Below are 25,734 nucleotides of genomic sequence, written 5' to 3'. Positions count from 1 at the left end.
TTGTCCCACTGAATTCTGATAACCACTATTTATTAAAGAATTGTTGTGTATGTGATTTCTTTATGTATTCATAAAAAGGTGTTTTGGCATTTTAATCCTGTGTAGCTTAAAAGGACCCAAAAAAAAAAAAAAAACCATTAAAATAAAAAAAAAAAAAAAAAAAAGAAAGTGAAAAAAGAAAAAAATTAAGAGATTTCAATTTTCGGCTAAACCGCCCAGCCCTAGCGGATACCTTAGGGAGCAACAACACTTGCCTACACTCACCATACTCAAACACAGGCTGAAGTGGTATGAAACCACTTTTACACAGGCCAATATTGATCAGACTAATAGCTCAAATGAGCAGTTAGAGGTGATTAATCAGGCCATGTACACACAGCCCCGACAGAAGGCTGAGCAAGAAGTCGCTCCGACTCATTGAAACAGAGCTAGTGGGCGGCTTCTCGATCCGTTTAAACAGGAGTCACTGAATCTCTGAGCGACTGCCCATTAGCAGTGAATAGGGGTGGCTGGATGAGATCTCGCGCTCCACCTACATTATCTGGACAGATTATCTCCCCTGTGTAAAAGCACAGATGCCATAGTTGCTGCTGTCATGGCCATCAGCCACCCACCCAGTGCCTACGGAAAGAGCCGAAGTTTAGTACAAGGCTACATTCTAGAGTATTGTAAGCTTCGAACTCTACGGCTAAAGTTTGGAAAAGGCTCTTTCATCACGGTAATCCATCATTCTCTTCTGTCCACTCAGAAGTGATGCGAGCAGCTGACAGTTCTGATCGCTATCTTTAATAACAGCCGCGCACGCATCATCCACAATCCTCAGCAACAAAGCCCAAGTACTCTGTTCGCAAAACGTGTAACTAAATGAAATGAACACTGAATGCATAGGAGAGGTTTTTCAGGTTTTTTTATTTTTGAAAAACTATTGCCAGAGATAGCAGAAGGCAAGTGAGGTCAAGCAGACTTTAAAGACTGTCAGTTACATACATTCCACATGAAAGGTAGGTGTGCTTGATACAGACAAGACAGATCATACATCAGCGGATGCACGGTGTTTGTCCTGCTTATGTGGTACACTGCTGCCACCTTGTGGTCCAGTTTGATGGCACGATACTTCCTTGATCATTTGTCATGCAGAATAGCTATATTTACCCATTGTTCTGGAAAGCTTTTAAATAAAAACTACATTAAAAAGGGGAAGGAAGTGTAATGGAAGGCACTGCTCCATTGATTTCAAAACATCCAGGTCCCTCTTATAGTGAATTTCCATCACAACGTCCTCCGGCAGAAAGTTCCATAGTCTGATTGCTCTTACTATGTTGGAGTAGAAACCTTCTTGCCTCTAGGCGTATAGGGCGCCCCCTTGTTACAGTCCTGGGTATAAATAGTACCAGTGTTTCTTTTGCCACTTACTAATATGATATAGTGAAAGGGATTGGAGTTGGTCCCAGGTCCTAAACCAGCAGAGCTGGACAGCAGCTGTGTGCTTACAGGACCTGTGATGTCACAGTCATATGATCAGTCACCAGGTCTCTGAGCGCCATTGGGGAGTATTGCTAGGATGGGAGAGATCCTGGGAGATAGGTTGTACTTAAATCGAGTGCTTCTTCTCCACAGTAAGAGAATAGCATGACAGTGGGCTCAATCGTTGTATTCCTGGGGGGAGAGGTTCCGTAGTACAAGAATATAGTGTACTGTGCGGGTCAATACGCTTTTTCTCTAGGTGGACCCATAGAGGGCCTTTTAGATCACTAGAATATAATGCCCATTGAGTTATTTGGGCGGCTTTATAATATTGGACTAAATTGGGCATGGACAGCCTTCCTAAAACATTTATAGTAATGCATTACTGTACGTTTATCCTTGCTCTTGTTGGCCCAGATAAACCTGTATATGCGACACAGGAAATGGCATAGAGTGGGCAGGGGATAGTTATTGACAGGCATCTGAAGAGGTACAAGATACAAGGTAGTGGTATCATTTTTATTGCATTACTTCTGCCCACCCAGGAAAGATGGGGGGGGGGGGGGGGATCTGTCCCATTTTAGTAGCACAGATCATAATCTCTTAAAGTATGGCCAGGCAGTTCCATTTGTAGAAGGAGTGTATTGAGGTAGTCAAATTAATGCCTAGATATGAGATACAGTGTTTATGCTGAAACTGGAAATTGATATTTATCAATTTTATTAAAAGGTTCTGGGTTGTTAATATGGGATATTTCAAAATTTCTTAACATTTACTCGGAGGCCCGAGTGATTAGCCCAGATCTCTAGTATGGCCATCAGATTTAGTTGGGATGTTAAGGGCTGGGAGAGGGTCAGCAAGAGATCATCAGCAAACAGACTCACGTTATACTCACGATCCCACATCCAAATCCCCTTTATGTTGGGGTTGGAGCGGATTGCCTCTGCCAGTGGCTCAATAACCAAAGCAAATAGAGCCGGAGAGAGAGATGGCATCCGTGTCTGGTGCCGCTACCAATTTGTATGGGGGTAGTTCTAGTTAAGAAACATAGAGGGTGTGGAGTAGAGCGTCAAAAGGGCGGAGAGAAAAGGGCACCTGGATCCCAATGTGCCTCAAGATCGAAAATAAATAACCCTATGATAGTGTATCAAAGGCCTTTTCTACGTCCAGTGCCAGAAGGGTCATCTGGGACTTTGTTGTGGAGACAGTCTATAATGTTATATTGTCCTTATATTGTCCAGGGCTTGTCTCGCAGGTATAAATCTGACCTGATCCCTGTGGACCAAGGTGGAAATACAGTAGGTGGTTCAGTCGGGTTGCTAGGATGGATGTGAAGATCTTATAGTCTACATAGTCTCAGTAGTGAGATGGCCCTGTAGTTTTTTGGAGACAGGTGATCTTTACTATCCTTAGGGATCACCATGAGTCGCCAGTCCAAGAACTCCTGCGGGGAAGTCTCCCCACTTAGGAGCCACTGAAATAGTTTCCTCAAAAGGTTGGACTAGTAGGTGATTACAGTTGGTGTTCACATCTGGAAATTCCACTAACGTCTGGAGCAAACAAGATCTGTGGCCATATCTGAATAGCCTTACAAGTCCTCTCCCTCATTGGTGTCCCAATGATTGGAAGAGATGAAGTGATCTTTCCATTTGAAAAGGGAGCTTGTCAAAATTCGAGAGGCACCATAACTTAAGTTACGGTGGTCATAGGATAGGGAACGTGGAGTACGGGTTATACTACTTATACTTATCTGGCTCTCGGTTCCTTCTGCATCACCTCTGGAAATCGGCAATCTGTCTATGGTTATGTCGCCCTTCTTCAGGCTATGCACATGGATATCCACTTTTCTATAGGAGCGCACGTGCACCGACTGAAGAAAGAGACAAGTTCACAGACTGAGTGCCGACTTCCAAGGGTTACAGCAAGAAAACAAAGAGTTGGGCAAATATAAAACCTACAACCCTGGACTCCACGTTCCCTGTCCTAAAAGCACCCTTACTTATAGTTTATGTGCTAGGGTCCCTTTAAACAAGTGCCAAGGCCCGTAACATTGCCAGGAAAGTCAGCTTTCACCTAAACTTCTGACAATGATAGACAGACCGTCCTAGGCGGCCAATGAAGTGGGAAACCAAAGGGGTAAGCCATAGACCTCCAGGGCCCCCGTGAACAGTAGGTACCATGGCATTCAATTTGAAGAACTAATTTTTCTATCAATTTTAATAAAACCTCCAACATATTTTGATCCCAGCTTTGATTAAAAACAAGTTAGCATTTAAAAGGCAATGAGCGCAGATCCAATGGGGAATTCTCTAAAATGTCTGTTGTGATGCGATTGCTGGAAATAAATGGGAGGTATCTGTTCTCCAGGGCGCATTAATAGCGGCTGCTAAACATCTGACAGCGTGATAAATCACTGCAGGCTTCTTCTAAGGAGAGATGAAGAGATGAAATACTGGCTCTGCTCTGGGGAACCTCTTCAGCGTCACACATACTTCAAGGCACACGTACTTGGCATGTTAGGGATTACAATCTCATATAGTCGTGCACAGCATTTTGTTCATTAGTTGGCTCCATGGGGGGGGGGGGGGGGAATTCATGTAGTGACTTACGCCAACTTTTACTATTACTACTTCGTGCTCCAATCATTACTACTGCCATAAAAGAGATTAGTGAAAGGGTGTGGTCTCCCATGGCCTTAGGGATTTACTATAATTTATACCAAAAGCAAAAAGTAACTATAGTGCAAATCTGCGCCATTTCATAGTCAAAGACTTCACACTTTGGCGCACAGACTGGTGAAGAATACAGCAAATTTAGTAAGAGGTGTGCACCTCAAACAATAAAATGCCGATCTAAATGAAGCCCCCCCCCCAAAAAAAAGCTCACTGAACAGTCTCTACTGTATATAAAAAGGACTAAAAGTAGTGAAGTTGTCCATAACCGTAGGTTCATGGATGATCAAAACTTTTCGGCCACCAATTAACAAACTCTCCCCATTAACATCCAGGTTCAGCTTAGTTGAACTTGCATATTGGAATATCTGTCCTCTTTTCACTTTTAGTAACTAAAGGTGTATTAACGTAAGTGCTGGGTAAGGCCGGTTTCACACGGCTGAGAAACGCACGCGAGATTTGTGCGTTGCGAGACGCTCAAATCTCGCATGACTATAAACCCAATGATTTTGAACAGAGTCATATATACATGAGTGACGCTTTCCCCGAAACGCGATGCAAGAGAGGAAAAAATAAATAAATAAATCAATGCATGTTTTATCTTCGGAATGCATCGCCCATTGTTTTTAATGGGACCGTAAGTTACAAATCGCACGGCGCGCTAATCGTACACGAGTGTGATGAGAGGTTTCCCACTGAAAACAACTTGCCGATCCTCAGATCCACAGCGGAGGATCGCTACTTTACTGAAGTGATGGGAGTTTTTATTTCCGGAACTTGATATCACGCTCGCCCATGTGTAGGTAGCCTAAAGGGACATCAATGCATTTAGACAGTCTATAACAGTAATACCCAACCTTAAGAATGTGTCCGCTGAGAGGGAACTCCTAATATTCCTCCCTTAAGCAAGCCTAGTATAAATCAGCATTGCACAAAACTTGTGGCCCCCCAGTACTATTCTGTACGGTCCCTACGTTCTTCATACAGTAAATGCTTACTAAGGCCTGGTGTTTGCTCACATGTAGCCTCCATGTCTGAGGGTTGTGGAGTGACACATAGCTCAGGGGCAGGGATAGGAAAGGACTAATTACTCTGCGGGGAGCCATCTCCGCATCCCTGAAATATCAGAAGACCCATCTGCCACTGCAGAAAGGACACAATTAGTTGTGGCAGTTTATGCATGTGGCTCTTCACTATAATTTATGAGTTTTATGAGATTCTAGACTGTCAAGGCTGCTTTACACGGGCCGATGATCGCTCAAAAGACAGTCTGAGTGACAGCTTTGAGCGATCATTTTGCATAAAGTATTAAGTAGCTACTCAGCTACTTAAATACCAATTAAGTGTGCAAATGAAGCCTTCCCTGAATGCAGTTAATAGCCCCAAACTATTATCTGCGCTCAGATCCTTTGTTCTTCAGGGGGAAACAATGCTATCAGCACACACCATGGAGAACTGCTGATAAGAGTGAAGGACAATTTTTAGGTTAGCTTGAATTTAAAGGGGTTGTCCCGTGGCAGCAAGTGGGTCTATACACTTCTGTATGGCCATATTAATGCACTTTGTAATGTACATTGTGCATTAATTATGAGCCATACAGAAGTTATAAGAAGTTTTTCACTTACCTGCTCCGTTGCTAGCGTCCTCGTTTCCATGGAGCCCGTCTAATTTTCGGCGTCTAATGGCCAAATTAGACGCGCTTGCGCAGTCCGGGTCTTCTTCGTTTCTCAATGGGGCCGCTCGTGCAGGATGTCGGCGCCGTGTAGCTCCGCCCCGTCACGTGCCGATTCCAGCCAATCAGGAGGCTGGAATCGGCAATGGACCGCACAGAAGCCCTGCGGTCCACCGAGGGAGAAGATCCCGGCGGCCATCTTCAACCGGTAAGTAAGAAGTCACCGGAGCGCGGGGATTCAGGTAAGCGCTGTGCGGGTTTTTTTTTAAGTCCCTGCATCGGGGTTGTCTCGCGCCGAACGGGGGGGGGGGGGTGGGGGGGGTTTGAAAAAAAAAAAAAAAAACGTTTCGGCGCGGGACAACCCCTTTAATGATCAGCTAGCAGTGCCCAAAAAGCGCACGATGGGCGCACATTTACGCGCACCAATTATCACTAAAACAAATCGCCAATTAGCGATCATCGGCTGGTGTAAATGGGCCTAAACCATAACATCCATAATCCTCAATGAAGAGAGCTACATGCTTGCGCGGTCTCTTACTCTATAGCGCACTGGTTGGGAAAAAAGGTAACCACCACTCGCTCAATAGTCCCAAAAGTAAAATCTGTATTTATCAAACATTTAGAGCCTATACCTTTGAAATACCATATATGTCTAAGATGGTAACACACCTTAAGAAAAAAAAAAAAAAAGGAGTACCTGCTTATACAGCGCTATATGGGGCCATCATCAGCTGCCGATAGGAGCCCAAAATGGCCAATGGAGCACAAGCGCTCCAGTTTGAAAGGGCAGGTACTCTTTAAAGCCACTCTGGAGAAACAAAGATGGCCACCCCAGCTTCTGACTACCTGCTGCACACTGTGCATTAGTCTAACACTACACCTGCTTTGAGCACCGCTGGCGAGTCACATCTGCATGCAGAGTCTTAGACCAGTGTTCCCCAACTCCAGTCCTCAGGGACCGCCAACAGGTCCTGTTTTCTGGATTTCCTCAGTATTGCTCAGGTGATGTAATTATTGTAGATGCCTCAGACACTGCCACAGGTGTTCTCACCATTGGATATCCTGAAAACATGACCTGTTGGTGGTCCCTGAGGACTGGAGTTGGGGACCCCGTGTTAGACAACCCTTGCATACTATTCACAGTGTGCATCAAGAGAAACGGATCGTCCATCTTTGTTTCTCTAGGCCCGGACAGTTGCTTTAAGTCATTGTGGCCCTTATGAGTAACTGAATATGACAATGTGGCCGTCACGCTTTAAAAAAAAAAAAAAGTTTGTGCACTCATGGTATACACATTTCAGAGTTTTATATACCGGCCAAGATATATCAAGCATCTTTAGACTGGCGGAGATCAATGTGCTAGGCCTAGTGTAAAAGTGACCAATCTAGTTACTACCTTCTTGGGAAGCCCTAACTAAACGACACAGAATCCTGGTTGGGAATTACTGGTTCTTTCAACTCAAAAAACATTCCAGACGATACAGCATGAACGAACAACTAAAACAGTTTCAAAGTCAAAACACAAATGCAAGTATTAAAAGTAAGTAGCATTATGTTAGTTCCCATGGTACAAAATCATTATTGCGTTATACAGAACTGTGCAAAAGATTTAGGCAGAAAAGGTGCCGTAAAAGGAGCAAAGTGAGACGGCCTTCATAAATAGAAAGGTTAGCATTTTGCTAATTGACAAAATAAACTAAGTGAATGAACAAAAAGAGAAATCTAAATCCCATCAGTATTTGGTGTGATCGACCGTAACCTTCACAACAGCATCAATTCTTCTAGGAACACTTGCACGCAGTTTTTGAAGGAACTCAGCGGGGAGGTTGTTCCAGACATCTTGGAGAACTAAGCACAGATCTTCTGTGGATGTAGCTCGCGCAAATCCTTCTGTCTCTTCATGTAATCCCAGACAGACTGGACGATGTTTAGATCAGAGCTCTGTGGGGCTGAATCTTCACTTACAGGACTCCTTTACTGGTTGATCATACTATAATCCTACAAAATCCCTGAAGATCGTTCTTAATGACATTGGCTGGATGTTTGAGGTTGTTGTCCGCTGCAGAATAAATCTGGAGCCAATCAGACGCCTCCCTGGTCGTATTGCAAGCAGCCTCCACATTTGTTGCCTGCATAGGCTCATTATTGTACTGCTCTCCAGCCCTCCGGCGAAAAAAAAACTGCGTTCAGCTGTAGCTAAATAAAACCCCAGTTTCAAAGTACATGTAATGAAGGAATGCGATGATTTGGAAACCTCATAGCTATATTTTATTCACAATAGAACACATATCAGAAGTCGAATGTGAGACATTTTTCCATATCATTAAAAAACTAATTTTAGAAATTGATGGCAGCAACACATTTACAAAAAAAAAAAAAAAAGTTGGGACAGGGTTAACAAAAGGTTGGAAAAGTGGTACCAATGAAAAGCTGGGAGGGCCAATTTTCCATTGTGTATAAAACATATTAGAGAAGCAGGGTCTCTCAGAAGCAAGATGGTCAGAGGTTCGCTGACTCGCAAAAAAAAAGTCTAAAAATTGTGAAATAATTTCAAAAAAATATTTTTAAAAATTGCGATGACTTTGAAAATCCCACTATCAAGTTTCCGGTACCAACAACTGCATTTCCAGTCTTCAACATTGCCCGTTTCTTTGTGCTTTTTCAGAACTCTGCCTGGGTGAGACCTTGCCATATAACCATCTTGTGTCTTGTCGCTGTGCACAGTCTTGCCATGGCGTGTGAGCTATGACATTAAACTGTCTTCCACAACCTCACCTGTGTAGCAGAGTTTGGCTGTTTGTCCCCCAGTTTCAAGACCCCTACACAGCTGTTTCTATTTCAGTTAATGACTGTGTTTCTACTTACATTTGTAAATGATGACTGGTCGATCATACTATAATCCTACAAAATCTCTGACTTTGTGCAAGTGTACCTAAAAGGATTGATGCGGTTTATTATAATTATTAACACTATTTTTAAAAAGTGTTCTTAATTTACAACTTTTTTACCACAAAAACTTTTTGCACAGTACTGTATATATGGAAGAGGCAAGCAGAAGCCGACCACAGTCTAGGCTCAGCGACACTCAGGGGTTCCGTTTTCCTTCTCCATTTGGGGAGCAGGAAAACTGCACCCCTGGTCAAATGGATCAGTCTTATGATGGAATCTTGTCTTGAATGGATCAGTCTTCAATGCAGTGGAACTCACCCCATGTACTACAATGGGATCTTTCTGGTTTCCGGACAGGCTGCTTATTTTTAACTTTTCTGAGCAAGAAGTTGGTCAAAAGGCGCATTCCTTATAGCGTATAAACTTTTTAGAAAAAAAAAAAAAATGCAGGCACTCACTTGAAATGACCTTTCCATGGCAATTGCAAAATAATATTCCCTCCTGGGATATCTGCGCTCACAGATGAACACATGATTACATATCCTGCCCTTTTCTCCTGTCTGTTTCGTAAACAGCTTCTTTCCAATCATCTGTGAGGAAATGGCTTTGGCTTCTTCTGGACTAAAAAGAAAGAATAGAAAGTACAGGATAAAAGTAAAGAACAAAAAGCAGACAAGTATTGCAAGTTCCAGGACCGTGACACGGCTATTCAGCTTCAATGCCCCAATTCAGACGGATAAGTACATGAACCTCCCCAGCGCCGGCACCTTTACAGATGGTGCATCTGCGACACATTCAGCCCATATATAGAAATAGGTGAAAACAGGCTTTGGAAATTGAAACACTGTACTAGAGGGATTGGGGAAAAATTCATTTTCACGGGCTAGTTTTACCATGCTTGCTTCAGAGCGAACAAGCCGGACTCAATTTAGAATTCACGATACCAATACGATCCCAAAAACTCACCTTAACCCCTTCATGAACGCAAATTGCCTTTGTACTAACCTCATAAATGGGCTTTAATCCTGCATGTACATCTTTTTAAAGGTAGTGGTTTGCTGACCACTGACAGCCAGGGTCCTGCTCTAACAGGAATGGAGAAACTGCAGATCCTGCCCTTACGTGCTACAATCAATAGCAACTGCAGCATGTAAGCAGAGGACACCAGCGAAAGGGCTTTACCACTCATTAGCACCCCGTAGGGCGTTGCAAAGTACCAATGGGTTACTATGGCAAGCAGAAGCCTGACAAAGACCTCTATGTCTGCTATGAAACTCAGCCTAATAGGCCCCGCCTCCCACAGAGTCTAATAGGCTCAGGTCATAAGCTTAGCAGAATGAATTACTTAAGTAATGTAGTGTACTATCCAAGTGAACAAATGATTGCATCTTCATTTCCCAGTAAGAGATTTTAAAAAATAAAAAAAAAGTTCCAAGTTGAAATGAAAGAAAAAAAATACAATTTAAAAATATATAAATAAAATCCCAGTCATGAAATTTTTAAAATTGACAAAAACAAATAATTTTTTTAAAGAAAATCTAAAATACATATTACCACCATTTGTAACGATGCAGACAAAGAAAATAAATTTTATTTTTCATGCACAATAAACGCCAAAAACGATAAAAAAAAGTTTTTAAAAAAAATGTACCTCAAAATGGTACCAATAAAAACAAGACCTCCATTGCCACAAAAATAAAAATGCTATGGAGCTTAGATAGAGGCAACTTAGATTCAATTGCTTTTCTTTAAAAAGAGGTTTTTATTGTTTAAAAGTACCAATTAAAAAAATATATATATGAGCTTGGTATCGCAGTAATCGTGCAGATTCAGTTAAGAAACTATGCTGTTTTTACCAAATGGTGAACGCTGTAAAAACAAAACCCCAAAACAATAGTGGAATTTTTTTATGTTTTTTCCATCTCCACCCCCAAAAAAATGTAATAAACATTATACAAGCCACATGTACCCCAGAGTGCTGCCATTAAAATATACAAGTCTTCCAAAAAAAAAAAAAAAAGCCCTCACGTGGCTATGCCAACAAGTTTTGGCTCTTGCAACACGACAATGAAAAAGAAGAAGAAGAAGAAGAAGAAGAAAAATTTTTTTTTAAAAATCACTTGGTCCTTAAGGCACAAAATAGGCTGGTCACGAAGGGGTTAAATACTATTTTATATTTAACATGGCTGCCTTCTTCCAAAAACAAAGCTATTCCAGACCCAGTATTACAACTTCGTTCAATTCAAGTTAAGGGTTATCTGGTGCTGGTCCCGAGTTACAGCCAGTTCGTTGGGGATAGAACTCCAGGTGGGGGCGACTTCAAAAAGATAGGCAAAGAACAAAAATAGATGAGGATCACCGAACCATTAAGAAGAACCAGTCCACAAGTAGAAAGAGTTTCCAACACGAGAGAGAATCCTTAAAAGTAGTATTTGATCATCCTCTGATGCGTTCACACTGAACGAACGATTCCAGGCATTCACAGTTGCCGTTAATAAAGCGGTTTGGGCATTTACCAAGTTTAGTAGTGCCGTTCCATTGCTAGTTTTGGGGTTCTCCAGTCAACAGGAAGAAGTGATTAACTACCAAGTCTCCAATGGGGAAAAGAAATTGAGGGGAATCCTCGCTTTCATGAAATTTCCCTGCAGGATAGCGTCCACCTTGGAAGTCCAACAAGTTTCCCCCCCCCCCCCCTCCTTATGTAAGAGGCAGTCAGATGCCCACACCTAACAGTTATCCCCATCACTGTCCTTCCACTAGAACAACAAACATTTGTAAGTTATAGTTTCCTGCAAATGCTGAGAGCTGTGCGCAGGCTTCAGAGCTGAAATCTCAAAGTATTCTTTGCTGGCCCAATAGCTCCACAGACCTTGCTCTGGTGCGTTCCAGGACACGTTTTGTGTTCATAGACTGATAGACTACATTAGTTGTCTTACTACAGAGACACGGTTATAATTACTAGATGAAACCAAAAGCAAAGCATGCGGTGGGTGAGAAGCCAGGGCATGGATTGGTAATGCAGCGACGCTTCCCCTTCTCAGGTGAGTACTAGTCCAAGGCGGAATCGGTTGTACATACAAATACAGTATATTACAACTGAGAAAGCTAACCTACTACATGCTCGCTCAGGTGGGATCATCTACACATATACAATCAGGCTGATATACCTGGTCCATTATGGTTCCACGTACACAACACAGCGATGTGTGGAGAAGGGAACGTCTGTCCTGAAGCCAATGCGCTACCGCTCAATTCACAGTCTGTGGGACAGATTGAGCTATTGGCTGCTTCAGTCAGCCCCGTAGATATTTAATAGGACATCAGGGCTTTCCTTCCTTCTAATGAAGGATTCAGGATCCACAATTTGCGTGATCAGAGTGGGGCCTAGCGGTCGGACCCCCAGAGATCATACATGTATTGCCTATCCACAATGGGCTAACCTATTTTAAAGGTGACTGTACTAATCGTTTTGGGGTTTTTTGTCAGATGAAGGTTTTTATTTATTTAGCAGGATATTAGATATGGAGATGTATACGGCCTATATCCAAAAGGTAATAAACTATAAACTCACGAATAGACAATCTTCACGCCTCCTTTCAGGCCACCTTCAAATGAACCTTTTCCTCTTCCACCAGCCAAGACTTGGGCTTTAACCACCAAATCCTTGGAACCTTCAGGTAGAAATCAGAGAACAATTGTTATAATACAATTATCAGATCAGTCTCGTAAAGACATGACCAGTAGTTATGCAGAAACTTTTAGAATCCAGGACACCCGGAAGTTACAATATTGAAGTGGTTGTCCAGTTGTAAAGCATTCATGGCTTATCCACAAGACAGATCATCAATAGTAGATCAGTGGAGGTCTGCAGCCCAGGAACTCCACTGATGAGGTGTTCATTGGACCAGTGCACTTGTACACTGAGCGGATTTCAGCAGGAAGCAGACAGCTCCATTCACACTGCAGTGGCCAGACTTGGTATTGTAACTAAAGTTTGCAGTGAAGTGAATGGAAACTATGCCTATAATACCGAGCCCGGCCACTGCAGCGAAAGCTGCATGAATGCACACCCTGGTCCGGTCAACAACTCATCAGCGGGAGTCCCGGGTAGTGGAACATCAATCTACTATTGATGGCTTGTTCTAAAGCCCCTTTTACACTGGACTATCAGACACTGAAGTGCCCCACAGCTGTCCCAGTAAGGATTGCTCCTGTGCAGGAGCCTTCATCGTTCAGTGAATAGAGGTGGATCAGGCCAGAGATCTTCTGACCCACCCGCCTCCATTCACAGTAAATGGGCAGTAGTTCCTAGATGAACTAGCAAATGAAGCGGCAGAACAGCAATTATTTTATAGTCTGCATGAAAACTCCGATCAGTGTGCGGGGAAGGAATCGCTGATCATTCTTTCACTGCATGCGTATACACTGCACAACTTTGCATCGATCTAACAAGTGGTTTGCACGATAATCGCACTATGTACAATGGCCTTGAGTATTGATCATCAATTGTCTAACTGGAGAACCCCTTTAATTTGTTCCAGGACAATCATTATAAGCAGAAAAATAATTTTGAGACCATAACTATGTGAAAATAGTAATTGGCGCCAAACCTCAAAAATGTCAATCCAAAATTGTAATTTAAAAAAATGATTACGTTTAAATAAAAACAAGCAATAGGAAAATAAAGCCACCACCATCTGGTGTCCCAACCAGCAGCTTGTCCTGGCACAGGTAGAGAGGTAAGTATGTACAGCTAGAGAGCAGTATACTACATGGGTCGTACTGCATCACAGAACGGCTCCACTAAACCAACAATCCGTACATACACTTCAGGACCTCCGCACCCACCGATTGGCTCGTTCACAGGCGTTACTCAGCTGAAGTGCACATGCTGATCACATTTTCCTAAATAGTGTTGCCCACCCTATGGCTATGCAGGTGGTGCAAAACTCTACGGCCTCCTGTCCACAGGCATAATTGAACTGCGGAATCTGTACATGTCACCCGCACGTGCAATCTGCAGTTCAATCGACCTATGGAGAAGCATTGGGCATCCGCACATAATTAAATACTTGCGGATGTCATTTTTTTCCATTTGCGGACCCCACACACAGCAAAGAAACCCCCCCCCAAAAAAATTTGCAGCATGCTCCATTTTTCGGCGGGTCCTGCACGGACAGCTTCCACTGTAGTCCTTGGAAGCTGTCCAATTCGCGGCACACCCGCAGCTGACACTGCGGACGTGCCGCGAATCCAACAGGGAAGCAGGAGATTTTTAAAAAAAACAAAAAAAAAAAAAACTCAACGGCGCACCTGTCCACATCCACAGTGGAGAAGATGGAGGGACCTGCACAGCCACACAGAGGGTCCAGACAGGTAAGTACTGTTCTCTTGCCTATGGACATGACGCCCAAGGCCACTTTCACACCGACTATTCTATCACTGGGTTGAATAGATTTCCCCTGTCACCTCACACCTGGAACCTTCTTTCACCTCATCTGGTTCTGCCCAAAAGGTTTTTGGGAACAGGTTTTTTAACTTGCTGAATGATTAAATGGGTTCTTGTTACTCCAATACCTTTTTGATGGAAGAGCCATTTTCTATACACTGGCGGTAGTCCACCAATGGCTGGCTTGGCCTTTTCCTCAGTCTAAGACTGGCTATGCACAATGCATTACCACATAAGAAATAGTAGTAAATTTGTGGGAGCATCGTCTTCATGGTTCTAACAATCTGTGATAGATAGCTACAATCCTCTGGGATGGAAGATCCCCCTCAATTTAGGTCATTCAATTCCCTGCCGTCTCCGTTCTATCATTAGATTCATGCTGTCTGAAACACGGGTATTCTGACCCTAGCAGAGATACCCATTACCCTTGTGACGGTTTTATTCTGAGATGCAGCAGCATTTCGGCATAAATACACTTTGAAGCTTGGCTTAGAGCCGAGCATCGAGTCCCGGGGACGAGCCATGATGACATCTTGCGCCGACTGAATGCAGTGACAGCACTCTCCTTTATTGTGCTAGAAACACCCATTTTTGGCAAGTCACTCACTTACCACTTTGTTTTTAGCTTACCTAAAAACCAAGTAATTATCGGCCCGTGTAGCAGTCGCTCATCTATAAACGACTGCGGGTTTACTGTGAATGGAGGTGGGCCACCGGAGGAGATCTCTAGCATGCTCCGCCTCCATTCACTGATTTGGAGCGATAGCGACTTGGACACGGTTGGGCGCGTACACATCTGACAGTTTACCCATGTAAAAGGTACCTGAATTGTAATACCGGATTAAATGCAAGCAGCCGTTTCCTTGTTAATTGCTTTATCACACATTGCATTTTGTGCAATATTTGCCATCAACTTGACGTTCCCTGTGCACACACACCGCTTCCAATAAAGCTGAATTGGTTAATGGAGAAAAAGTCTGCTTTCCCACGGGCCTATTACAGGTGCAGGTTTGTGCTCGTATTATGGACTAGTGTCCCAGTCATGGGACTACTGGACCGAACTCCCAGCATCATAGGGATCTACGTAGCTGTGAGTCTGAGCCTATTACTCTGTGATCGGGCTGACCTACTCCAAAGCGGCCTTCATATGAGTGTATTAAGGATCTCCTGTTATGGCTTCTTGTGACTACGCTGGAAAGTTGAACTTAAAGGAGATGTCCCGCGCCGAAACGGGTTTTTTTTTTTTTTAAACCACCCCCCCGTTCGGCGCGAGACAACCCCGATGCAGGGGTTAAAAAAACCACCCGCACAGCGCTTACCTGAATCCCGGCGGTCCGGTGACTTCAATACTTACCGCTGAAGATGGCCGCCGGGATCTTCTACCTTCGTGGACCGCAGGGCTTCTGTGCGGTCCACTGCCGATTCCAGCCTCCTGATTGGCTGGAATCGGCACGTGACGGGGCGGAGCTACACGGAGCCGCTCTCTGGCACGAGCGGCTCCATAGAAGAAAGCAGAAGACCCGGACTGCGCAAGCGCGGCTAATTTGGCCATCGGAGGGCGAAAATTAGTCGGCACCATGGAGACGAGGACGCTAGCAACGGAGCAGGTAAGTATAAAACTTTTTATAACTTCTGTATGGCTCATAATTAATGCACAATGTACATTACAAAGTGCATTATTATGGCCATACAGAAGTGTATAGACCCACTTGCTGCCTTGGGACATCTCCTTTAAGTCCAGATGGGGTAAATTTTCAAATTAATACAAAGCTGCAACCCTCAGCATGGCCACTACTAGGTATCCGGCAGCGGGTGTACTCCCAGTACTCGCCCGAGCTCTGCCTGCAAACAAGTGATGAGCAGGTAAAACAAGAGTAAGTTCCCCACCGATCTGATATTGATGGTCTATTATTTTATGACAAGTTATTAATATTGAGATCCCAGATAACCCCTAAGACCAGGGTGTTTCGGTCCTTATGGATTACATACACTTTACCCATGTGGTGGGTTTTATAGCCCTATTTTTTTTTTCCTGGCCCACCAAAATTATTTTTGCCATTTTTAAATCCCTTTTTTACATAATTTGTTTCCCATTTTTTTATTTTACTAGAAGTAATATGTACAAAAAGTAAAAGGTTTTAAATTCATAGTTCTTTGTATTATGTTTAGGTTAAAATAAAAGTGCAGAGATGGGTTCGCAGTGTTGTTTGGGAAGTTTTGATATATTTGCATAGTCTCAAATTACAGGGTGGATATGGCGACAATTTAGTTTACCATCGGCGGTAGGTCGCTTTTTTTGTTTGTTTTTTTCTTATACAGGAAGTCCCCTACTTATGAACACATTCCGCTCCAGGAAGCTGTTCGTAAGTGCATTTGTTCGTATGTCCAAGGGAGATTCCACTCCATACAATGCAGGTGCAGGCTGTTTCTTACAGCTGACAACCGCCTGCAACAGCTCCAATAAGCTGCGGCGCTCATCGGAGATGTTAAACCTTTCATGTCGTAATGTATTGCTCGTAGCAAGTGTTAAACTGCCCCCCCCCCCCCCCTCCCATCCACCCCAACCACCCCCGCAATAAGATCATGGCATGGCTTGATAGAATGCCTGTCCAATCGCTGCACAGTATAGCATTACATCGTACTACTGGACAATTATGTTTGTATGTAGCGAAGTTCGTAACTCGAACGTTCGCAAGTAGGGGACCATCTGTACATCCATTTTCTTCTTTTAATTCTTTCTTCTTACTTATTTTTGTAACTTTTTTTTCGCAAACATCTATGTCCCAATGACGTCATTTAAGACTTTTTTTTATTATTATTTCACACTTTTGTACTGTAAGTAGAGAACCCAGACAGGATGGAAAAACATGCCCCCTTGTATAACGGTAGTCCCTGTCGGAGCTGGTCAGGGGTCTGCTACGCAAGTGCTATATAGCTTGTAAAAGGAGAAGGCAACAGTCGTTAAAACCGCTTTTGTCTTCTTCCTCAGTTCCTGGCAGTGTCGGACATCTGACAACCAGACCTGTTTGATTGAAAGAACACGAGCTTAAACCCTGTGCCATACATGTACTTCCTGGGCAGGTATACAACACTCCCAGCATGCTCCAGGGTTGGTCCACATTATGTTGTTGGAAAAAATACCACTGAAGTTTTATTTATTTATTAAGCCGAATCAGAAGTGAAGCCAGAAGGGAGGGGGAAGCCCCTCCTCTGTGTTTCCCATTTCTTTGGATCCACTCCTTAAGTGCAAAGACTGCAGTGGCGTTTTTCCAGAGTGGAAGGCTTCTCACGTTGCACTAAAAGCACATAAAACACTATAGAAGGTTACTATAGGAGCGACAAGCTAAGAAGCGTAGGAACCCTAAATAGAAACCAATAAAAAACACAAGCAAGAAAAAGTGCAAAAGAAACAAAACCAACCATTGTATTTAACCCATTAAGGACCAAGCACAGTAAATTTACGGCGCTTGGTCCTGGGCTTTAAACCCAGCCGATAGTAAAATTACGGTGGGGAGGTTTAAAGCTTCTGCTTCTACAATAAATAAGAAGCATGTGGGGTTGTCAGCTGTTATTCAAAGCGGATAAGCCGGAGGAGAAGGCAGGAGGGGTTTTTAACCCTTCCTGCCTTCTCCTTTCCTGAGTACACAGCACTCAATGAGTGCTATGTACTAAAAAGTGAAAGTTGAAGGATAACTTCCACTACACGAGCTGGCAGTCATGTGCCTGACGGGATTCCCTGCTACAGCAGAGCTACAAGGTCTCCACAGACCCTGATCAGCTTTGCCAGTGGCTATTGTCACTACAGGGGATGTTTTCCCTGTAACCGTGGCTCCTATGGATGCCCCAGCTACAATGGAAAAGTGACAAATAAAAAAACAAACATATGAAGTCTTGTATGACGTCATGGGGGACATGGAAGGTCAAAAAAATAATTACGTACATAAGTGAAACAAAATTACAGAATAAAATAAAAATATATACATAAAAAACAAAATAACCCAAAGCCAACCAAAACCATCACCGTATGCGCCCTGTAACCTCAAACCATACATCTTATATATCAAAACATCCGAAACAAATAGAGGAATCTATTTCCATATTTTATTTCAGCGTAAATATACTAGTTAAAAAGAAACAACTATACATGTTAAAAAAAATCATTTTTTTAGCTTTTTACCTCCAATAAAACAAACAAAAAAAAAAGGGGGAAAAAAAAGGCAGTGAGAAAGATATTAAAAATATAGCCCTATATGTCACTGAGGGGAAAAAACGCAGCAAAGTAATTTTGGTAGCTAAAGAAAAAAATATAGGGCAGTTAAACCACCACATGGGTAAAATCCCTAAAAAGTGTCTGGTCCTTAGGGCTATTTCAGACGACTGTATATCGGCTCGGTTTTCACGCCGAGCCGATATACGGTGTCCTTGTCTGCAGGGGGAGAGGATGGAAGAGCCAGTAGCAGGAACTGAGCTCCCGCCCCTCTCTCCACCCCTCTCCACTACTTGCAATAGGAGGGGGCGAGACGGGGTCGGAGCTAAGTACCGGCGCATAGCTCCGCCCCCGTCCCGCGCCTACCATTGCAAATAGTAACGAGGGGCGGGGAAGGGGCAGGAGCTCAGTTCCTGCTCCTGGCTCTTCCATCTCCCCCCCCCCCCCTGCAGACAAGGACACCGTATATCGGCTCAGCGTGAAAACCGAGCCGATATATGGTCGTCTAAATAAGCCCTTAAGCAGTTAAACTCCAAAAGGTCGCGTTTTCATAAACACTTCTTAAAAAAGGTAATACCTGTGGGCGACCACCTACGACATGTTAAAGGAATGGTGACAGAGTGGACATTTATCACCTATCCACAGCATTGTTGATAAATATGCAATTCCTGGGTTCTCTCAATAATCAGCCATCTTTCACCTATCCTGCGGATTTTACCACAATTCCTTTCAAGAGATGCAATCATCAGGTTCATGCTGTCCGAGGCGCGGACAGCATAACCCTGGGACAGGTAAGCCTATAGCCCCATGGGTGTTTTAATCTGAAACGCTGCGTTATTTTGGAAGAATTATACTTTGCAGTTTGACTCGGGGAAGGCCGGACCAACTTCTCTTCCTGCCAGCTGCATGAAAACGGGCAGTTCTCTCCCAATACACAGGCAGGGAGAGGTCATTATGAAGCAGGCAGAGGGAGGCCGGTGCGGCCCACCTTCGTGACTCCGTGCTCAGCTCCAAGTCAAACTACAAAGTGTATTCATTTTGAAACAGTGCAGAATAAAACACCCACAGGTGCAGCAGTCTTCCCGGTCCTGGGTTCCTACTGCCATGGTTCAGGTAGCATGAACCTAATGATGACAAATCCATATGTGCTGTGTTTTCTCACAACGATATTGCGATTTTTTTAGCGCCCTTTTGCCGAGATTTTCAAGGGGCTTGGAATATAAACCATACCCCAAAAATAAGCCCTAGCTACATTTAAAAACAAAAAATACATTACCTAATTGGCACTGTCCTCTCCGCCGCACTTCTCCTCCGGCAGTTCTGCCACACTTGTTTGTAGCCTTTATTCACCATTTTCCGGTCAGAGGGGGTTCATAAATCCCGCCCCCAGAAAGCGCTGACTCTGGTTCTCGAACGGAGGGGCTTAGCCAATCACTGCAGCGCTCGATAAACCAATCATAGCCATTAAATGCAATGGTATTGGTTTAATGAGCACTGCAGTGACTGGTTCACCAGCGCTGCGGCTGAGCCAATAAGAATGAGTGCTTCATGGATCCATTGGATCTCGCCGATCGCATTACTGAGGTGGGATCCCTGCGGCCCATGACAGCCCTAGGTTCTCGGCTACCTCCAGTAGCCGTCAGCAGGGAGTTGTCGCGCCCACCGGCCCCGCTGCTTTAATCCTCAGGGGGTTGCATTTTTTTAACGTCCCTGAGGATAAAAGCCCACAAAGCCAGGTCGTAAAAGGTCAATGGGGTCGTCACTAAGGGGGTTAAAGAGACTGTCACCACCTTTTGAAAAACCTCTCTGAGGGCAGCATAAAATAGTGACAGGCACATTATTACAGTGATGTGTCTGCTGTTGTATCTTTGTGGTAGTTTGGGAGAAACTGACATTTTATTAGTAGGATTACAGGAAGTAGTCCTTACTATTAATAAGCTGTAGTCTAGCTTCACCCAACCCACCCTTCAGTCACTGATTGACTGCTCTCTGCCTATTACTGTGCATAGTGAGATAGCTGTCACTCAGTGACTGTAGGGTGAGGCGGGTGGGGCTAGCTGAAGCTTATGAATATGCAGGACTAATAATTATTAGAAATTATAATACCAGTGTTTCTGGTGGTGCAATGCGTCACACAGCTGTGCTACATGGTATATCCATTACGATCCCCACACATCTCATACACAGCTCTACTACATCCATCCCGATTCCCACACATTACACACACAGCTCTGCTATAGGATACATCCATTATGATCCTAACACATCATACACACTGCTCTACTACATTCATCCTGACCCTACACAACAGCACATGACATACACAGCTTTACTACATCTTGACACACACACACACACACACACACACATCACACACAGCTCTGCTACATCCATCGTAATCCCCACACAAGACAAACACAGCCTGGGCTCCCCCCACAGCCTGGGCTCCCCCCACAGCAGCATCATCACGGGTCCTTTAGCTCACTGGATCTCTGTGGTGTTGGTAGGTCAGTGTCTTCTGTCAGGACCGCTGAGTTGTGTCTGAGATAATTTAGTTGTATTCTCATTTTGTTATGTTTGTCCTCCCCTTCCAAGAACTCTAACTGTGCTGTTCTTATGTTGGTCAGGCTCTGTGTTTTATATACACTGTAGGACCTTTGATATCACCAGGAGGCGGAGCATGAGAAGCACTCACATACTAAGTAATCGTTAGTAGTTTGACTAGTTCTGTGTGGCTGGCTGCTACTAATAAAATGCAAGTTTCTCCCAAACGACTGCACAGATACAACAGTAATTAGCGTGCTTGTCACTACCTTATGCTACTGTCAGAGGTAGCTGAAAAAGATGGTGACAGTTTCCCTTTAAACATGCACAATCTCCTTAAAAAGATTAGCAGCAATGAACGAGTATAAATGATTGAGCTACACAAGCTTTCCTTTTCCAAAGTCCATATTAAACATCTTTAGGTCTGGAACGTAGTCAGCCTGCAGCAAAGACAAAGGAAGGTGACGAGATGCGTCCAAGACTTCAGCAACGTGCTCAACGAGACGAATAGTAAGTGGAACGGTTATTGTTTAGTTTCTCGCTAGATCGTGCAAAACTGAAGTAATCATTCCATGTAAACACTGCCAGCGACTGAATGACAAACAATATTGGGTTGCTTATCATTCGTTCACTTTAGGCCTCTTTCATATGGGCTACAAAATCGCAAGATTTTGTAGCGATGTGACATCACTATAAAACGCATGTATGTGAAGCCCAGGGTTTCCAATGGGTTCTATCAGGTTACAAAACATCTCATGTGAAAAAACCCACTGGAAACCATGGGCTTCACATACCTGCATTTTGTAGCGATGTCACATCTCTACAAAATCTTGCGATTTTGTAGCCAGTGTGAAAGAGGCCTGTGGAAAAAAAACAAACAACGATCGGCCCGTGTAAACAGGCCGTCAAACTACTAACGACCACTTGTCCGTCCAATTTGTGCATGTCCTTCACCACTATCTTCACATCTCCAGAACGTTATATCATGTCATCTCAAGTGCTAATGCCGCCAACACCAGTCCAGCCTTCATCTAAATCGCCAATCATTGTCCAGTGTTGGAACAAACCGTCGCTGTCGTGCAAACATGTCACCACAGAGTGTTCAACAACGCAGTACAGCTATTGCAGCTTACCTGTCACAATGACAAGCAACGATGTCACCTCAGCCACCAGCTGAAGTTCTTAAAACACATGCAGCTCATATGAGAAAGCTACGTAGCAGAACTGTGTGTGTGTGACGTGCATGTGGCAGAGCTGTGTGTGTGACGTGCATGTGGCAGAGCTGTGTGTGTGACGTGCATGTGGCAGAGCTGTGTGTGTGACGTGCATGTGGCAGAGCTGTGTGTGTGACGTGCATGTGGCAGAGCTGTGTGTGTGACGTGCATGTGGCAGAGCTGTGTGTGTGACGTGCATGTGGCAGAGCTGTGTGTGTGACGTGCATGTGGCAGAGCTGTGTGGCGCATTGTGCCACCAGAAACACTGATACTATAATTTCCTAATTACTAGTTTATCTATGAACAACTGCCTGTTTACTACGAAGGGAGGTAGGCAGCCAGAAGCGATCTCCAGCCCACTCTGCCTCCATTCACTGAGCAATTCACCCTGGTCTGAAAGCACAGGAGCGATAATCGCCAGGATAACTGTCAGGTGCTTAAGCGCCTGGCAATCATCCCATCTAAAAGGGCCCTTCAACAATGCTCCAACATTAATGCCGTTTTTAACGTACTATAAGACTTTATATGTATGCTGTTCTTGGGTCATTCTTTTTATACTCAGGAAAATGATGGAGTAAAGAAAAGACAAATTTGATTACATGCAAAAAAAAAAAAAAAAAAGCCTTTAATAAATTTATAAAGAGGGGGGGGGGGACAACTTTAGTCAAGCTCGTTTCAGGAGTTTTTAATAGCAACCAATCACAGCACAGCTTTTAATACTTCGTGCCCTTACAAAATGAAAGCTGACCTGTGATTGGTTGAAATGAGCAACAGAATTATTTCTAGTTTCCATAAATCGGACCCATTATATGAGATTCCCCCTACCCTACCACATGCTTTACTTATCATCATGGATACAGTTTAGTTTGTGTGATCTGCCCTCCCTGAAGACTTGGATGCTTTTCTGCACATCCTCCTTCGTCTCCCTGCTGCTATGTTTAAATGGACGGAAAGGGGAGTGAAATGAGAAGATGGAGAAGGAGCAAACACAGCCAGGAACAGAGTGCAGTAAAAGTCTATATGAGAAAAAGCAGTCAGTCATATGAAAATGCAAAATAGTACGACATTTTCATTGAAGTTTAGAAAGTTGCGGGGCGTGGCCAAGCAGCTGAACTGACCGGTCGCATGTGAGGAGCGCTCCTCCACTTACCGGCAAAAACCTTCATCCTGAGGATATCCTGAGGGTCCCCTGACCCAGAATAGCATCCTCAAGGGGACCCACCCAGAAAATGACAGCCAAACCAATGCCGGTCCACACAACTGATTTAACAACACAACAATACCACAAGTATAGTCTTGTAGTAAGCTATACTATGTAGGTACCCCCTAAATACAGGTTGCCACGAATATGTATGTGACAGAGAAGATAATCTTAAAATCTGTTTAATTACAAGTTGATTGAGAGTTACAGTTGATAGTAGTTTATCAAAATGTTTTTAAGTTGTATGCATCAAGTGCTCTATGATGATATTGAGAATGTGCTGAAGTACTGTTACATGATATATGATAAAAATGTAATGGAGTGTCAGGGGGGGGGGGGGGGGGTCGCCTGACGGGCAGAATAACATGGGAAATTGTATCCCATATTATTGCATCTCTTAGCCCATGGCGGAGATAGTCTTTGTATCCTGGAACGTCAGGGGCATGGGGTCTGCCAGGAAGCGAGCGGCGATAAATACGTTGCTGCGCTCCTGGCGACCACATGTCCTGTGCTTGCAGGAGACCCACCTTACACCTGAAACCACAAAAGTCTTGCTGAAGCCATGGGTACAATGGTCCGCGCATGTATACCACACATCATACTCCAGGGGGGTGTCTCTACTAATAAGAAGAACACTTAGATGGGAGGTGGAACAGATTAGGAGAGACACAGAGGGCAGATATATTTTTGTAACAGCTAAAATCAACAATGACCCATATGTCCTACTATGTTGCTATAACCCGCCACCGGCGACAACAACCATCCTAGCAGACGGCATTCAATTTGCATCATTCTCTCCAGACGCAACAGTCGTCTGTATGGAGGATATGAACATGGTGATGGATCCCACCTTGGATAGATTTGGGGGTGGTGCTCGGGGGGAGGGAGATGCGAACAAGACTCGCCTGGCCTCTATTATCTCGGTAACGGGTTGGCTAGACCTATAGCGAACATTTCATCCGCAGCAAAAAGAGTATACCTGCCATGCAGCCCACAACCACGCTCTCAGTCGAATAGACTATATATTCGGATCCCCTTCACTATTCCCTAAAATAGACTCAATAGAGTTCCTACCTCGAGGTATCTCAGACCACTCGCCAATACGTATGACCCTTAAAAACCCAGGCCCAATCACAATCAAGAGACCAAGGGTGCACCCATTCTGGCTTTCATTATTTGGACCTAATGACCGCATACCGGACCAGATCCAAATATACTATGAGGCACATGAGACGCATGGAGATACAAATCTAGTATGGGAGGCATTTAAATCATACCTTAGAGGCTGTTTAAGGTCCTCAATTTCATTTGTCAAAAGAGCCACGGCGCGGGAGGGTGAACTTTTAGCAGAGCAATGCCAACAACTAGAAAGAGATTTTATAGCTGACCCTATAGACACTAAAAGAGATAAATGGCTTCAGACAGGCAGAGACTACTTACTATACCTGAAAGAGAAAGCCCAGAGGAATCTTTTCTTTACCCGACAGTCCTTTTTTGAACAAGGAAACCAATCCAGTAAACTACTTGCTTATATGGCGAGACAGGAAACCGCCCCCCCAACCATACTGCGAGTTAAATCAACCGAGGAAGTAATGCTTACAGACCCGAAAGAAATCCTAGATAGATTTCAGCAATTCTACAATGACTTATACCAATCAAGGGTAAATTACACACCGGCAGAACTAGAGACCTACTTAAATGACATAATATTTCCAGAAATACAAGACGATTATAAGTCCCTACTTGACTCTCCCATTACAGTGGAAGAGGTTGAAGAAGCAATAAATGAGATGGCTAAAAACAAAACCTCGGGAGTGGACGGGCTACCAGTGGAAATCTACCAACAGTACAAAAAAGAAATAATCCCACACTTGTTTACCCTATACAAATACATCCTTGATAAGTGTCACCTCCCAGAGTCGATGCTAGAGGCCAACATAGTCCTCATACTTAAACCAGACAAAAACCCAGAGGAGTGCGGCTCGTATAGGCCGATCTCTCTATTAAACACGGACTATAAAATCCTTACTAAAATACTAGCGACCCGACTAAACCAAATAATAGGGAAAATTATACACCCGGACCAATCCGGCTTTATCCCGGGTAAATCGACATCGGACAATATCAGAAGAACACAGGTAATCACACAGGTGGGGTGGAGATGGAGATCAGACTGGGCCCTGGCCTCACTAGACGCGGCTAAAGCGTTCGACTCCGTCGAGTGGCAGTACCTGATAGAGGTGCTGCGTAAATTCGGGTTTGGAGAAACGTTTATAAAATGGGTTTCTATCCTGTATAAAGCCCCGACCGCTAGGGTAACGGTAAACGGCCTGGTCTCCACTTCCTTCCCACTACACAGGGGGACACGACAGGGATGCCCACTTTCCCCCCTTTTATTTGCAATTGCAATCGAACCCCTAGC

The 25,734-nt window shown here is 43.9% G+C and overlaps 1 protein-coding gene across 1 annotated transcript in view; it reads right to left on the bottom strand.

The window, feature by feature from the left end:
* Positions 1 to 25,734, bottom strand: part of SUCLA2 (succinate-CoA ligase ADP-forming subunit beta) — a 103,003-nt gene that overhangs the window by 44,981 nt on the left and 32,288 nt on the right. The window contains exons 3-4 of the mRNA XM_066586107.1: positions 12,269 to 12,368; positions 9,156 to 9,318 (exon numbers count right to left, since the gene is read on the bottom strand). Coding sequence (XP_066442204.1) covers positions 9,156 to 9,318; positions 12,269 to 12,368 — 263 coding nt within the window. The remainder of the gene's footprint in view (positions 1 to 9,155; positions 9,319 to 12,268; positions 12,369 to 25,734) is intronic.

The sequence above is a fragment of the Eleutherodactylus coqui genome, chromosome 1 (genome assembly GCF_035609145.1).
Source record: "Eleutherodactylus coqui strain aEleCoq1 chromosome 1, aEleCoq1.hap1, whole genome shotgun sequence".
Lineage (NCBI taxonomy): Eukaryota > Metazoa > Chordata > Amphibia > Anura > Eleutherodactylidae > Eleutherodactylus > Eleutherodactylus coqui.
Note: the sequence above shows the minus strand (reverse complement) of the source record. Positions and strands in the feature narration are given on the sequence as shown.